The following is a 14,596-nucleotide window of genomic DNA, read 5'->3' as shown; positions in this document are numbered from 1 at the left end:
GCAACCACCCCCACCAAAGAATTCTCCGGATCTCTCGAAAGGGCCTGAAGAGAGCCCTTAACTGCAGTGTCATCAGCAATATGTTTTCTAGTAGTTTCTGCCCCCAGAGTAGTCCTAGACCTTTTGTGGGCCAAAGTAACTGCTCATTAGAAAGAGTTTGAGGACTGAGGCCAGAACCTGAATTTGCAGGTTCCTCGTGGAGACCGGGATCCAAGCACTGCCACCGCGCGCCCCCTGGCCGTCTCTTCAGGTTGCTCGTTCTACATTAGTAGCCTGTGTCAGACAGGACTGAGCGACTTCACTTTCACTTTTCACTTTCATGCATTGGAGAAGGAAATGGCAACCCACTCCAGTGTTCTTGCCTGGAGAATCCCAGGGACGGGGGAGCCTGGTGGGCTGCCGTCTATGCGATAGCACAGAGTCGGATACGACTGAAGTGACTTAGCAGCAGCCTGTGTGATCCATTTTATTCCCCCTCATAATTTACTTGTATGCACCATCCAGGCAGCACTGAACATCTCACTTTCACATCTCAGGGCTATCCGCTGATGAAGAGTGAGATGATCCATCACTCTTTGGGACTGACAAGACCTTCTAATTCTTGGGAAGTGGTCTATCTATGACATAGTGATCTATCAATGACATTGAGAGGTCAACGTCTGTGACAGAGGGATCCATCTCTCTGTTATCACGGGGCTCTTGGCTTTTGCTAGCTTCAGGGGTGACTGAGCCCTGATCTCAGAAGGTCGCGCTGACACCTTAGCATGGGCAGTGCTCCATTTCATGTCTTGTCACTGAGTGAGGCTGGCTTCCCTATTTGTAGATATGGAAATGGATTTGAAAAGAATATTAAGGAAGTAGCAAGAGCAATCAGGTGGAGTTTCATGTTCTTGGAAGGATGTTCATTGTTCACACTCATTAAAATCACCTCCCGGTTTATTTCACTCCCATCTGGGGCCACTCTGCCAGGCCTGTCCAGAGTGGCCCGTCTTCTCCTATGTGGCTGTCCTGACCAGGGCTCTAACGCTGTCCTTTCTTCTTTCTCCTGCTCTCCTAATCACTTGCCTCTTCACCAGCCTCCTCCACTGGGGCTATGTGGTCCCCGTGTTGCCTCTTGCCAGAGATTAAACCCAGGGCCCTGTCCCCCAGGCCTATGCATGAGAGTTTTCCCCTGACACATTGATCACCTGAACCCACTAAACTGGTGCCCCACCCAAGCCTGAGTCCTGTCCTCCCAGCCCCCATGTGTCTCTTGTACGCAAACTGCTACACACCAGGCTCTTGGCCTCCTTAATCAGTAGAAATCAATCAGAGGCCAGACAATAGAAATTAATCAAATTTCTTAATGAAGAGAAATTGAGGCAAGGCTTTATTGGGGCCACTACTGCAGCAGAGGGGAGTGAGAACAAATGACAGTTTCCTTGGGTGCCCAGTCCCCGAGGTGGTGGGGCGAGCTGGTTCCTTCTATGGGGTGAGGGGAGGGGTGTGTCCAGGGGTCAGTCAGATGGGTGGCTAGGTGACTGGGTGAACCCTTAAGTGTTGTTGTGTTCCGGGGGTATGTGAGGCATCCTGCTTTTGCTCTGGGCTCTTAAAAAGTGGCAGTTGGGTTTTTCATCTCTTTGTATCCTTTTTCCAGAATTTGCTTCAACTACTCACTAAGCGTAGGTGGCTGTGACCGGTGCACTAAGCATGGCCGAGAGGAGATACCCCATGTCTGAGGTCAGGGGCAGCGGTCAAGACTGCCAGGCTGCGACAGCGCAGGAGCGGCCGGGAGGAGCTACCCCGAGTCCGAGGTCAGGGGCGGCGGCCAGGAAAAGCAACCCCACGTCCAAGAAGCAGTGGCTGCATGGGCGCAGGAGGGCCTAGAGGAGCTATCCCAAGTTGAAGGTCACGAAGGGCGGCAGTGAGGAGATATCCTTCATCCAAGGTAAGGATCCGCGGCTGCGCTTTGCTGGAGCAGCCATGAAGAAATACCCCACGCCCAAGGTAAGAGAAACTCAAGTAAGATGATAGGTGTTCCAAGAGGGCATCAGAGGGCAGACACACTGAAACCATACTCACAGAAAACTAGCCAATCTAATCACACTAGGACCACAGCCTTGTCTAACTCAATGAAACTAAGCCATGCCCACGGGGCAACCCAAGACAGGCGGGTCATGGTGGAGAGGTCTGACAGAATGTGGTCCACTGGAGAAGGGAATGGCAAACCACTTCAGTATTCTTGCCTTGAGAACCCCATGTACAGTATGAAAAGGCAAAATGATAGGATAATGAAAGAGGAACTCCCCAGGTCAGTAGGTGCCCAATAAGCTACTGGAGATCACTGGAGAAATAACTCCAGAAAGAGTGAAGGGATGGAGCCAATGCAAAAAAAATACCTAGCTGTGGATGTGACTGGTGATAGAAGCAAGGTCCGATGCTGTAAAGAGCTATATTGCATAGGAAACTGGAATGTCAGGTCCATGAATCAAGGCAAATTGGAAGTGGTCAGACAAGAGATGGCAAGAGTGAACATCAACATTCTAGGAATCAGCAAACTAAAATGGACTGGAATGGGTGAATTTAACTCAGATGACCATTATATCTACTACTGTGGGCAGGAATCCCTCTAAGAAACGGAGTAGCCATCATGGTCAACAAAAGAGTCTGAAATGCAGTACTTGGATGCAATCTCAAAAACGACAGAATGATCTCTATTTGTTTCCAAGGCAAACCATTCAATATCGCAGTAATCTAAGCCTATGCCCCAACCAGTAACACTGAAGAAGCCGAAGTTGAACGGTTCTATGAAGACCTACAAGACCTTTTAGAACTAACACCCAAAAAAGAAGTCCTTTTCAGTATAGGGGACTGGAATGCAAAAGTAGGAAGTCAAGAAACACCTGGAGTAACAGTGCAGCCACCTTGTCATCATAACAGGAAGGCAGGCTCTGAATTCCTGGGTCTCATCTCTTGCCTCTAAAGTGAACGCAGGAGAACAAAGGCAGCCAAGGAAAGACTGAGTCCTCAGAACAACAGAGCACTTGCCGCGCTTCCTGGGAGCACCGTCTCCTGCAGAAAAGAAAGAGGCCTTGGTCCAGGAGGCTGAGGAACTTCTCTCACTTTCCTGGGACTGCACCTCCCCAGCCCCCCCAGCCCCGCCGTCACTGAGGGGCTCCTGTGTCCTCCACCCCCACCCCCACCCCAGGCCCAGCAGCTTCTTGTCACCTCCTCCTTCCTTCCTGCATCACAGAGTCACCCCAGGCCTGACACCCCCTGCTCAGGCTCAGGACTGGAGCCAGTGAGGAGGAATCAATCTGCTCCCTTTACTCAGGTCTGAATCCTCCCCAAATGGGGCCTAAAGGACCAGGGAGCAGATCCCCAGAGGACGGGCCTTGGTTCCTGACAGCCGTGGGGGCCTGCAGGCAAACCTCCTTCCTTTGTGCCCCTCAAGCCTCTGAGCAGCACACACAGCCCTCAGGACCAGGGTCTCTGCCTCCCATCTCTTCCTGGTCCCCCCAGCTGGGCGCCTCCACCCCAGCTCAGGCCCACCATCCCCAGGCACCTCTGCTCAAGGCAGGGCCGCTCAGTGATGGAGCTCTAGGTCCCCAGGAGGCTGCTGACGTGCAGGCCACAGGCTGAGTCAGAACTGCTGCTGCTCCAGGAACATAGGCCTGGCCTCAGCCCTTCCCCCAGTCTCTGCTGTGGGGCTCCTGACTTGCCTGCTTGACCCAGGCCACTTCCTGTGAGAACAGGCCTTTGGAGTTGGGTCTGCAAAGGCCTTCCCACCCCTTCCTCCTGGGATGGGAGCCCGGCCTGTCTCATCTTGGCCCCTGGGTGGGTCCCCTCCCCGCTGACACATCATGTGGGGCCCTCACGCTGCTCTCAGCCCCCGGGAGTCCTGCCCTCCCCCTGAGTGCCTGCTGTTCTCACACCACCTACCCTGGGCCCTGCCAGCCAGCAGTCTGTGCTCAGCCAGGGGACTTGGCTAAACCCTTTTAACTTTCAACAGGCCCCCAGCCACCCCCCCACTTCCCACTGTCATCCGACAGTGAGGACCTTTCAGTACTGAGGCCTGAGCTTGTCTGAGTTCTTGCTTTCAGGTTATATGAGGCCTTGTTCGCCTGCTCATTTCCAGGATGAGGAGGTTCAGCGAGGGGCAGGGATTGGCTGGGATTTCCCTCCCCGTCTTTACGCCAGGCCCCGTGCCCCTGCTTTCCTTCTGAATTCTGCCCTCAGTACCTCTTCTTGTAAAGGATCCAGGCTACGATGCTTATTATGACGAAAACGGCGAGAACCACAAGGACAATCTTGGTTATGTGGTTGCTGGCTGGGGCCGTGGGCTGCACTGTAGCGGGGACTGTGGTCAGTGGTACTGCAAGGAGAGTAAGAGTGAAGCCCTTGTCCAGACCCCAAACTCGGCACATGCCTCCTCGCCCCCCTGACTCAGTACCCCTACTTTGTAGACAGCTGGCACCCATCACATGGAGTCCCCTGTGATAGATCCTCAGGCGAGATGGGGGGAAGGGAGGAGCCCAGTCTTCACGAGGCTCTGACAGCTAATGGGGGAGCAAGGTTTCCAACACAGCCACTCAGTCCTACTGTGACATCAGAGACGGTGACCTGAGGATGCAGTCCTCAGGAGCTGACAACAGAGGCGGTATTGACAGATTTCCCGAAGTAGTATAGGTGACATTTGAAAGAAGATTCTGGAAAGAGGGTACAGTGAGAAATAAATCCCAGAAATCAAAGAGATGTCTACAGGTTTGGGGTCAGCAAAAATCCATGTTCAGTCTTCCAAGGCCTGTGCTGTGAGGAGAGACGTCAGGAGTGGAAGAGGAAGGAGGATAACAGAGCGTCCCCGGGCCATTGCTCTCCAAGAACAACTCACCTCTGATGGATCACATTCTCAAACACACACACACACACACACACACACACACAACACGGGAGTGGGTCCATGTCACCATGAGAGGACGACCACTTTCTCCTACTCTTCTCACTTACCCGAGGTCTTCAACATTTTATCCCAGCGCACTAAGAAAGCCTGAAGCCAGGCCTGACAGTCTCCCATGGAGACCGTCCTGAAGAAGTCCGTCACAGCCCTGTCGTTCTCCCATTTCTCTTTCATCCGCCTCCCTCCAGGATGAACCATTGTCCAGTGTCCATTCTCCAAATCAAAGAGGAGGCACAGGTATCCATTGAAGCCAAACTCCCAGAATGCACTGGTGTGTCCATTGTCTTCACACCAGCATGTCATCCTGGCCTGCAGGGTCAGAAAGCCTGATCTCACTGAAGGAAAGAAAGAGCTCAGCATCTGGGCTTGACAGATTCTTACCCACCTGGGTCCACCTCCCCTGGGCCCAGCTAATCTGGCCCTGGTCTCTCCTGCAACAGCTGCTCTTTCCGCTGGACGACTAGAGAAGGACAATATCCAATTTTTTTTTTTTACCCGAAAACAGTGGGTGCAGCGAAGCCCCCAGTCTACTCCTCCTGCATCTGGATTTTCTAACTCACCCTTGTCTGTGTGTTTCTCCGGTGTAACGTCAGGCATCTGCTCCTGGAGCAAGTCTCCAGTGTCTCTGAGTGTGACAGTCTGTGCTTCCCAGGCATTCATAGTTTTCACTTTCTCTCCCAATGGAGTCATGTACTTGATCTTAGCTGTACCACAGTCATAGGAGAGAAAGATCTTTTGGTCAACTTCTCCTTGAACCTCACACCATAGCTGAGTATCTCTGGGCTGAGGATCAATGGTGAAATTATAGGAAAGAGAATGAGCATCTGTGAAGGCAAAACACAGTGAGGGTGAGGTTGGGGAAAAAAAGACCCTGAGGCCCCTTCCCTCAGTTATGTGAGAGCGGATTAAAGTGCAGGGTGGGCAGACAGAGCAATGTCACCCCACAACACACACCATACAGCCAGTGCCAATCCTCTCCTTGTGGAGAAGGAGGCGTCCCCTGCCTGGCAAATTTCACACATCCTGGGTGTGTCCCCTTGTCCACCAGGTCCATTCACAGCATCATAACCTTTGCAGAGACATGCCAGGCTGCTATTCAGGAAAACACTAGATGACAGAGCACTGTCAGAATTTAACCCCATGTCCTGTGAGAGATGGGGAGCCTGTGGGGATGCCCCTGAGGAAGCAGGACCACAGGGAGAAGCGCAGAGGTGACGGGTGAGCACAGAACCCCAAGTTGGAGAAGGAAGAGTTAATAATTACAGGTCATAGGACTTAGCAAGGCTGGGGAGATGCTGCTGATCTCCCACTAGGATGGGTCTCGGAAGCCTGGAGAAAGGGCTGGCCCACATGGCCTGAAAGAGAAAATCCAGAACTTCCAAGGCAGGTGGTAGAGGAGGGGATCCAAGGCTCAGAGAAGTGAATCTGCCAGGGCAGACATGGTATGAAAGGGCAAGAAAGTGTCCAGGCCACCAGACGCCATGGGAAAGCCTGATGGAGTCTATGGAGCCCGAGAGGAAAGCGTGGATGAGAAGCATCTCCAGCAGCTCAAGGCTGACTTTTGTGGAAATCAGGGATCGTGGTAGGAGACCGTGTTGCCGTGGGCTTCCAGCAGGAACAGGATGGAAAATGGGGAAAAATCAGATTCCAGGTAGAGTGTTGTATGTCAGGAGCAAAGTTGGTACAACAGTCAAAGTGATTAGTGAAAGTCACTAGTCATGTCTGACTCTTGTGACCCCCATGGACTATACAGTCCATGGAATTCTCCAGGCCAGAATACTGCGGTGGGTAGCCTTTCCCTTCTCCAGAGGATCTTCCCAATTCAGGAATCGAACCCAAGCCTCCCACATTTCAGGCGGATTCTTTACCAGCTGAGCCACAAGGGGAGCCCGAGAATACTGGAGTGGGTAGCCTATCCCTTCTCCAGCGGATCTTCCCGACCCAGGAATCAAACTGGGGTCTCCTGAGTTGCAGGCGGATTTTTACCAACTGGGCTATCAGGGAAGCTGAAAGTGACTGAGAGGCCCAGTGCCAGCCAGGGCCTGACTGCAGAGAGCACAATGCTGGCTCAGAGCACAGGGTGATCTAGAGGCAGAGAGATGGCCAGTGAACCTGGATGCAAACTGCTTGATTGACAGACAGAAACCAAGGAGAGACAATCACAAGACTGGATGATCAGCAGGCGGAAAGCAGCCATCCCTCCCAACATCCCTACCAAAATTTCCAGAACTGAGCTACTTCTCAGAAGGCATCACCAGAGAAAGAAGCCACATCCCAGTGAGGGGGGCCCTTTCATCACCACCGCAAGTGCAGAAGTCCTTCCATTCTCTCCCGATGAGCCACATGGTTATTTACTGGGGTAAGTAAGTCCAATACTTTGGCCACCTGATGCGAAGAACTGACTCATTGGAAAAGACCATGATGCTGGGAAAGACTGAAGGCCAGAGGAGAAGCGAACGACAGAGGATGAGATGGCTGGATGGTATCACCGACACGATGGCCATGAGTTTGAGTAAGCTCTGGGAGTTGGTGATGGACAGGGAATTATGGCGGGCTGCACTCCATTGGGTCGCAAAGAGTCGGACACCACTGAGCAACTGAAGTGAGCTGGAACTACTCCCACATTCATATGGGACCCAGTGTGTTGCTAACATCACGCACAGGACTGTAGCATGATCATGGCCCCCGTGCTGTGAAGTGATGCTCCGAGGACCAGGCAATTAATAGACACCTGTCCCAGGTCCTGCTAACAGTGGTTATCTCTGGGTCCACAGATCCATTCAGTGTCCATTGCACATGTCCTGGACTTCTGACATGAATGGACAGTCTGTATTGTTAGTAAACTACCATGGGTGAGGGTACCATAGTCGTGAATTCCACATTCATTCTTCTGACCCTGACTCCCCATCCCCTGATAGTACATGTAAACAACATCATCTCCTGGAGGAAATCATGGAAACGAGTACCAACCTACAGTCTCCCTAGGCCTGCAGAGCTGTGGTCCCTATCTTATCTCCAAACTGAATTACCACTGAGGTCCTAGGTCTCCTCGAATGGTACATATGAAACATTTCAGGCTTCACAGACCCTAAGTCTCTGCTGCAACTGCTGTCCTGGCACAAAAGCAGTCACAATTGATGAATGATGAGTGTGGCTGGACCTGCTTCTTGGGCAGATGACCCAACAGAACCGGTGACGTCGTAGCTATCTGTGTTCGGAAAGGTGCTACATGCTGTATGTGGCATTTTACTTGGAGGCTCACAACACAGACTCCTAGTGTCCTGAAGAAAGGACACACCACTTGCAGTGAGAAAGCCCATACCATTCAGTGTGGCTCCTGGTATGGTCCTGGGGCCTGGCAGAGATGAGGCCTCTGGTCATGGAATGTCAGAGTTGCCCAGCATGATCTGGGTTCACCAACCCCTAACCATTAGTTCAGATAGGCCAGCCGTCATAGGATAGAAGTGATTATGTGGCTTGGCATAACCAGGGCCACAGGGAACAAATAAGATGTACCAGCAGGGGACCTAGGCCTGACACCAGAGTTGATACAGGGTCACTATCCCCTGCTCACACCTGTGGCTTCATGCAGTGTCCCCTATGGCTCCTTGAACCAAGGAAGCCAGTCTACAGCAGAGGGGGTGCATTAGCCCATAACAGCCAGATCCACACTCCTATCACAGTCCCACCACCAGAAGCTACAAGGCAGGACAGGGTACGTTTCTGGTTCATAAACAGACAACTGAGGCAGCTCTTGGATGATTCTCTACAGGATGGGTCACTCATTACTGGGGTCCGAAAGCAGGACCATGGACAAGTCTTGTTCTCAGTTGATTTACATGTTATATTTGGCTTCTGCTGCTCCACAAATGTGGAAGCTCCTTTTCCACCCAGAGACAGATAGCAAATTGCCTAAAGAGACCTCGAGATTTACTTTCTTCCGGAGAAAATAATCTGTCAACACCTACCCTAATCAATAACCATTATAGGCTGATGCTGTCCCAATTCCTAGACACTATGAATGTGGGACCAAAGGGTAGAAGTGGGGATGCCCAGCCTCACACTCGAGCCCTGTGTCACACTCTGGGAAACCCTGTTCCTGTCCCTCCTAAGTTAGGTCCTGGGCACCAGGTCGGGGGGTTTTGCTGGGTGAGTTATCAGACAGAGGGATAAGATGCCAGTTGAGAGAGGGCATGTTTAGACTCTCTTCAAGAGACAGGAAGCTATTGGAGGCCCTGGGCTTCTTGGGGCCATGGAAAAATGGGTAATAAATGATCTTGTAACAAAAAGGGCCCTAGGGAGCCTGAGTGGGAAAGACCATCCCCATGGTCTCTGTCTGCCTCTTGTTTGTAGAAAAGTTTTAGTCAGCCAGGCCTCCTGTGAGTCTCAAAATGGTGGTTTAAGACTTAAGGATTAGAACATGTGAAGATGGAGAAAGGAATACTCCTTAGGCTGGGAAACTGGTAACAATTTAGGCTGTGAGCAGCCACAGAGCAGTGTCATGAAAATCCCAGTTCCCTGAAAGATAACAAAGAGCTGACTCAAGTTGTTTCTACAGGAAGCAGACCCCCAGCACATACAAACTGCTGGCTGCATGCATGCAGACCCCCAGACTGGTTGAAACCATAAGCTTGGTGGTGCTCAAACGTTCGCCTTGTGCCAACCAACCTGACTGTGCTCCAGACGCTGATGCACCCTGCAGCAGCCACCTCTGCCCCCTTTCTAACCTGGAAACTTGGAAGCGGTTTGAGGACATTAGGTCACTATTTTCCCAGGGCTCCTGGACAAACCAGCTTGTCCTTTTCAACGACTTGTTACTTTCATAGGTGGTAGGATCTGGGTCATAACCAGCTTCAACTAGTAACAGCCTGAGCTGTCTGGGAGGAGCTTTGACTCCAGGGAGGCGCTGATCAGTGGCTAGGCATTGAGCGCCTTCCTCATGATCCATATGTAATTAAAAAAAAAAAAATAAATTGAATTCTTTAATTTTTTCAAATGTTTTAAAAAATCCATTTTATACTTAAGCCAGCCTTGAAGATAAGCACAAAATCTGTTTACTTTTTTTTTTTTTTTCTATGCAACACAACTCAGGCACCCATTCTGTGCATAGTAAAAGGGATTATTTACTATTGACCTGACCCAAACCCACTTCTGGCACTGAGAAATGCTAGGATCTGCCAAATTTAAGATGTTTCAGTAAATTCCTCTCCTACTTTCCCCAAAGTAAGAAGGCAGAACTCCTCTGTATTAAAAAAAATTTAAAAAGGCAACTTTCCATGAAAGAGTAGTTTATGTTTCTATTGTATTTTTCTTTTTTTTTCCTTCTAGCTTTTAAGTTTTCTTCCCCCCACACTGCTTTTTCTTATACAAGGCGAGAACATCTTTTCATTTTTTTTTCCTAAGACAAAGTATTTCATCTTATAGACAAATAATTCCCAAGACTAGTGATAAATATTTAAAAAAAAAAAAAAAGAAAGAGAAGAAAGAAACTTAAGGGTTTCCCTGGTGGCTCAGTAGGTAATGAATCCACCTGCAATGCAGGAGACCCCAGCTCAATTCCTGGGTCAGAAAGATCCCCTGGAAAAGGGAGAGGCTACCCACTCCAGTACTCTTGAGATTCCTTGGTGCCTTAGATGGTAAAGAATCCACCTGCAATGTGGAAGACCTGGGTTCGATCCCTGGGTTGGGAAGATCCCCTAGAGACGGGAAAGGCTATCCACTCCAGTATTCAACCCTGGAGAATTCCACGGACTGTATAGCCCATGGGGTCTCAAGGAGTCAGACAGGAGTGAGCAACTACTCACGGCCCATTCAAGGGTGAATCAACTTCATTACTCTGATGAGGCAGAAACTAAAAAGCACTTGGCCCTAAGCTAGTCCAAGTATTTGGGTTGAAACAATCTTCAGTTCAGTTCAGTCGCTCAGTTGTGTCCAACTCTTTGTGACCCCATGAATCACAGCATGCCAGGCCTCCCTGTCCATCACCAACTCCCAGAGTTCACTCAGACTCACGCCCATCGAGTCAGTGATGCCACCCAGCCATCTCATCCTTGGTCGTCCCCTTCTCCTCCTGCCCCCAATCCCTCCTAACATCAGAGTCTTCTCAAATGAGTCAACTCTTCACATGAGGTTGCCAAAGTACTGGAGTTTCAGCTTTAGCATCATTCCTTCCAAAGAAGTCCCAGGGCTGATCTCCTTCAGAATGGACTGGTTGGATCATCTTGCAGTCCAAGGGACTCTCAAGAGTCTTCTCCAACACCACAGTTCAAACGCATCAATTCTTCGGCGCTCAGCCTTCTTCACAGTCCAACTCTCACATCCATACATGACCACTGGAAAAACCATAGCCTTGACAAGACGGACCTTTGTTGGCAAAGTAATGTCTCTGCTTTTCAATATGCTATCTAGGTTGGTCATTGGAGAAGGCGATGGCACCCCACTCCAGTACTCTTGCCTGGAAAATCCCATGGATGGAGGAGCCTGGTAGGCTACAGTCCATGGGGTCGCGAAGAGTCGGACACGACCGAGTGACTTCCGTTTTACTTTTCACTTTCATGCGTTGGAGAAGGAAATGGCAACACACTCCAGTGTTCTTGCCTGGAGAGCCCCAGGGACGGGGGAGCCTGGTGGGCTGCCGTCTATGGGGTCGCACAGAGTTGGACACGACTGAAGTGACTTAGCAGCAGCATCTCAGTTGGTCATAACTTTTCTTCCAAGGAGTAAGCGTCTTTTAATTTCATGGCTGCAATCACCATCTGCAGTGATTTTGGAGCCCAGAAAAATAAAGTCTGACACTGTTTCCACTGCTTCTCCATCTATTTCCCATGAAGTGATGGGACCAGATGCCATGATCTTCGTTTTCTGAACATTGAGCTTTAAGCCAACTTTTTCACTCTCTTCTTTCACATTCATCAAGAGGCTTTTAGTTCCTCTTCACTTTCTGCCATAAGGGTGGTGTCATCTGCACATCTGAGGTTATTGATATTTCTCCCGGCAATCTTGATTCCAGCTTGCGCTTCTTCCAGCCCCGCGTTTCTCATGATGTACTCTGCATCGAAGTTAAATAAGCAGGGTGACAATATACAGCCTTGACGTACTCCTTTTCCTATTTGGAACCAGTCTGTTGCTCCATGTGCAGTTCTAACTATCTTAAAAACTATTTATTTTATAATATTGTTTAAGTATTTCTTGGTCACAAAAGTTATACAAACATTTTCAGATTAACCTAATGAAGGTGATATCTAGAAAATATTCCACGTCACTAAGTCTGTCTTAGAAAGTTCAGATGCTATGGCTTTCCTAAGGCACAGTGTTCTGGAAGACAATGTGCTTCTGTGGTGCTGGGTGATGTATGTGGCTGCCTGGCTCCAAGTGGGCCTCAGCAGGCACCTTCCCCATGACGCTGGGGGACTGTGAGAGGACAGTCAGACACAGGCCCCCAGGGCTGCATGGCGCCCTGTGAGACACTGGGTCAGCTGCTGGAACTGGGCATCTCCCCCGAATCTAAGGCCCAGCACAAGCCATCACATTTTGTAGCACATTTTCCTTCCTTTCAAATTTTTGAAGCAGGGAAGTTTTTGAAGAACTTACGGTCAATACTAATACTGACAGTTGACAGACTAATACTGTCAGTGTAGCATTGCATTTAGTATCATAACCTCATCATCTACTTTGCAGAGAAGGAAAGCTAGAGCCAAATCACTGATACAGTGCCGGAAATCCCCCCACCCCGTGCCCCTTGCACCCCCACCCCCACCAAGCAGAAATGCTGGCCTGGGGAAGGTCCATGAAATTGTCTACTTGGAAATGTGCTTATATTCAACTTGGAGTCTGCAAGCCACCTGAAAGGCAGGACATCTGTTTCGCTGGGTAAGAACAGGTTAAAGGATAGACGTAGTGCCCAACAAGATCAATTCTCTCTCTCTTTTCTTTTAAATTTATTTTTACTTTATTTTACACTACAATACAGTATTGGTTTTGCCATACATTGACATGAATCCACCACGGGTGTATACGAGCTCACAATCCTGAATCCCCCTCCCACCTCCCACCTCATATCATCTCTCTGGATCACCCTCGTGCACCAGCCCCAAGCATCCTGTATCATGTATCGAACATAAGCTGGCGCTTCGTTTCTTACATGATAGTATACATGTTTCAATGCCATTCTCCCAAATCATCTCACCCTCTCACTCTCCCTCAGAGTCTAAAAGTCCGTTCTATACATCTGTGTCTCTTTTGCTGTCTCGCATACAGGGCCATCATTACCATCTTTCTAAATTCCATGTATATGTGTCAGTATACTGTATTGGTGTTTTTCTTTCTGGCTTACTTCACTCTGTATAATCGGCTCCAGTTTCATCCATCTCATTAGAACTGATTCAAATGTATTCTTTTTAATGGCGGAGTAATACTCCATTGTGTATATGTACCACAGCTTTCTTATCCATTCATCTGCTGATGCACATCTAGGTTGTTTTCATGTCCTGGCTATTATAAAAAAAGTTCTGCATCTAGATGAATGGGCCAGCACACGTGATCCCTGCACAGGAAGAGGCTGGCACCTACCCCAGGGTCCGGGGTGGAGCTGAGCAGGGGAGCCCAGGAACGGGGAAGGAGCTGCGCCTTGGAGCCCGGGAGTCACCCTGGGAGCAGCGCAGCGGAGCCTCGCGGTCCAGGGGTGGAGCCCTGGGGCCTGGGGTGGAGCCAGCAGCTGCAGCTTGGACAAGAGCAACTCAAGCACGTTTAAGCCGGAGCGCGCCGCCGCCGCCGCCTGGGCACCCGGGTCCGCTCTGCGTTTATAACTTACCGCCGGGAAAGAGCGCTGGTCCTTCAAGGGCCAGGAGATGGAGGGACCAGAAGGGTCTCTGTTGCACAGGTCGGGGCGGGAGGGCGTGCTTTGTGGGGTGGATCTGGGTCCCTTCTCCCCGGGAAGGCCGACTGGTCCCAAACCGCCCGGCTCCAGGGCTCCCACTTTGCAGGGTCGGGCTGGACCCTTGGGGGGGTTCACCGCATTTCCTGCCGCGTCCCGGCCGCCCTCTTCTCCCAGCGTCACCTCCCAAACTCCCGGCATTACTGCTTCACCCAAGGCACCCCTGTTCTGGCCCGGAGAGCCGGCAAGAAGCCGGGAGGAGCCTCCAAGGAGAAAAGGGGCCGAGGGAAGGGAAAGAGGAGGAGGAGGCGGCGACACCATGCAAGAAGTTTCGTGAACCCCCGCGGACACCACCCCCATCCCCTTTCCGGGTCAGAACCCATCCAACCTCCTCGCGTTCCCCCGCAGGTTCATCCGGAACTCACCGCTGGACGTCCCGCTGAACAAGACAATCAGAAGCAAAACGAGGAAGCCAAGACTGCTCTTGGAGTCACCCATCTCTCCCTTTGCCACCTGGATCGCAGTTTTGCAAGAGTGCGAGGCTGCCAAGTCAGAACCTGTGATCCTCTTCCGCTAGGCGGCAGCTGCGGTCTGGACCTGCGCCTGTGCGCTGACTGCCTGGGCGGTCCCTCCGCCGACAGGCCCCGCCCAGGTTTCCCCTTGGAGGCTTCGCGCCTGGGTCTGGGCTGGACACTCTTGCCAGCTCCCTCACTCACAGGCTTGCCTTCCTGTAAACCAGCCTACCCGCCTGTTTACCCTGGGCGCCAACGTGCACTGGTTACAGGAGA

At 50.9% G+C, this 14,596-nt stretch overlaps 1 protein-coding gene across 1 annotated transcript; it reads right to left on the bottom strand.

The window, feature by feature from the left end:
• Positions 1 to 2,945: 2,945 nt before the first annotated feature.
• LOC128053438 (UL16-binding protein 2-like) lies at positions 2,946 to 14,306 on the bottom strand. Its single transcript, XM_052645956.1, has 5 exons — positions 14,234 to 14,306; positions 5,497 to 5,760; positions 4,987 to 5,271; positions 4,222 to 4,354; positions 2,946 to 3,051 (listed from the first exon to the last, which is right to left on the bottom strand). Exons 1-5 carry the CDS (start codon positions 14,304 to 14,306, stop codon positions 2,946 to 2,948), a joined length of 861 nt encoding a protein of 286 aa, XP_052501916.1.
• Between the last annotated feature and the right edge of the window lie 290 nt (positions 14,307 to 14,596).

The sequence above is a fragment of the Budorcas taxicolor genome, chromosome 9 (genome assembly GCF_023091745.1).
Source record: "Budorcas taxicolor isolate Tak-1 chromosome 9, Takin1.1, whole genome shotgun sequence".
NCBI classification, from domain to species: Eukaryota; Metazoa; Chordata; class Mammalia; order Artiodactyla; family Bovidae; genus Budorcas; species Budorcas taxicolor.
This window is presented reverse-complemented; position numbering and strand designations above follow the sequence as displayed.

Coding starts and splice junctions, on each gene's coding strand:
- LOC128053438 (XM_052645956.1), bottom strand. CDS start 14,306: ATGGGTGACTCCAAGAGCAGTCTTGGCTTCCTCGTTTTGCTTCTGATT. Junction 4,355..4,986: donor TAAAATGTTGAAGACCTCGG/GTAAGTGAGAAG, acceptor CTCTCCTTGCAG/TACCACTGACCACAGTCCCC. Junction 3,052..4,221: donor TGGATCCTTTACAAGAAGAG/GTACTGAGGGCA, acceptor TCTTTTCTGCAG/GAGACGGTGCTCCCAGGAAG.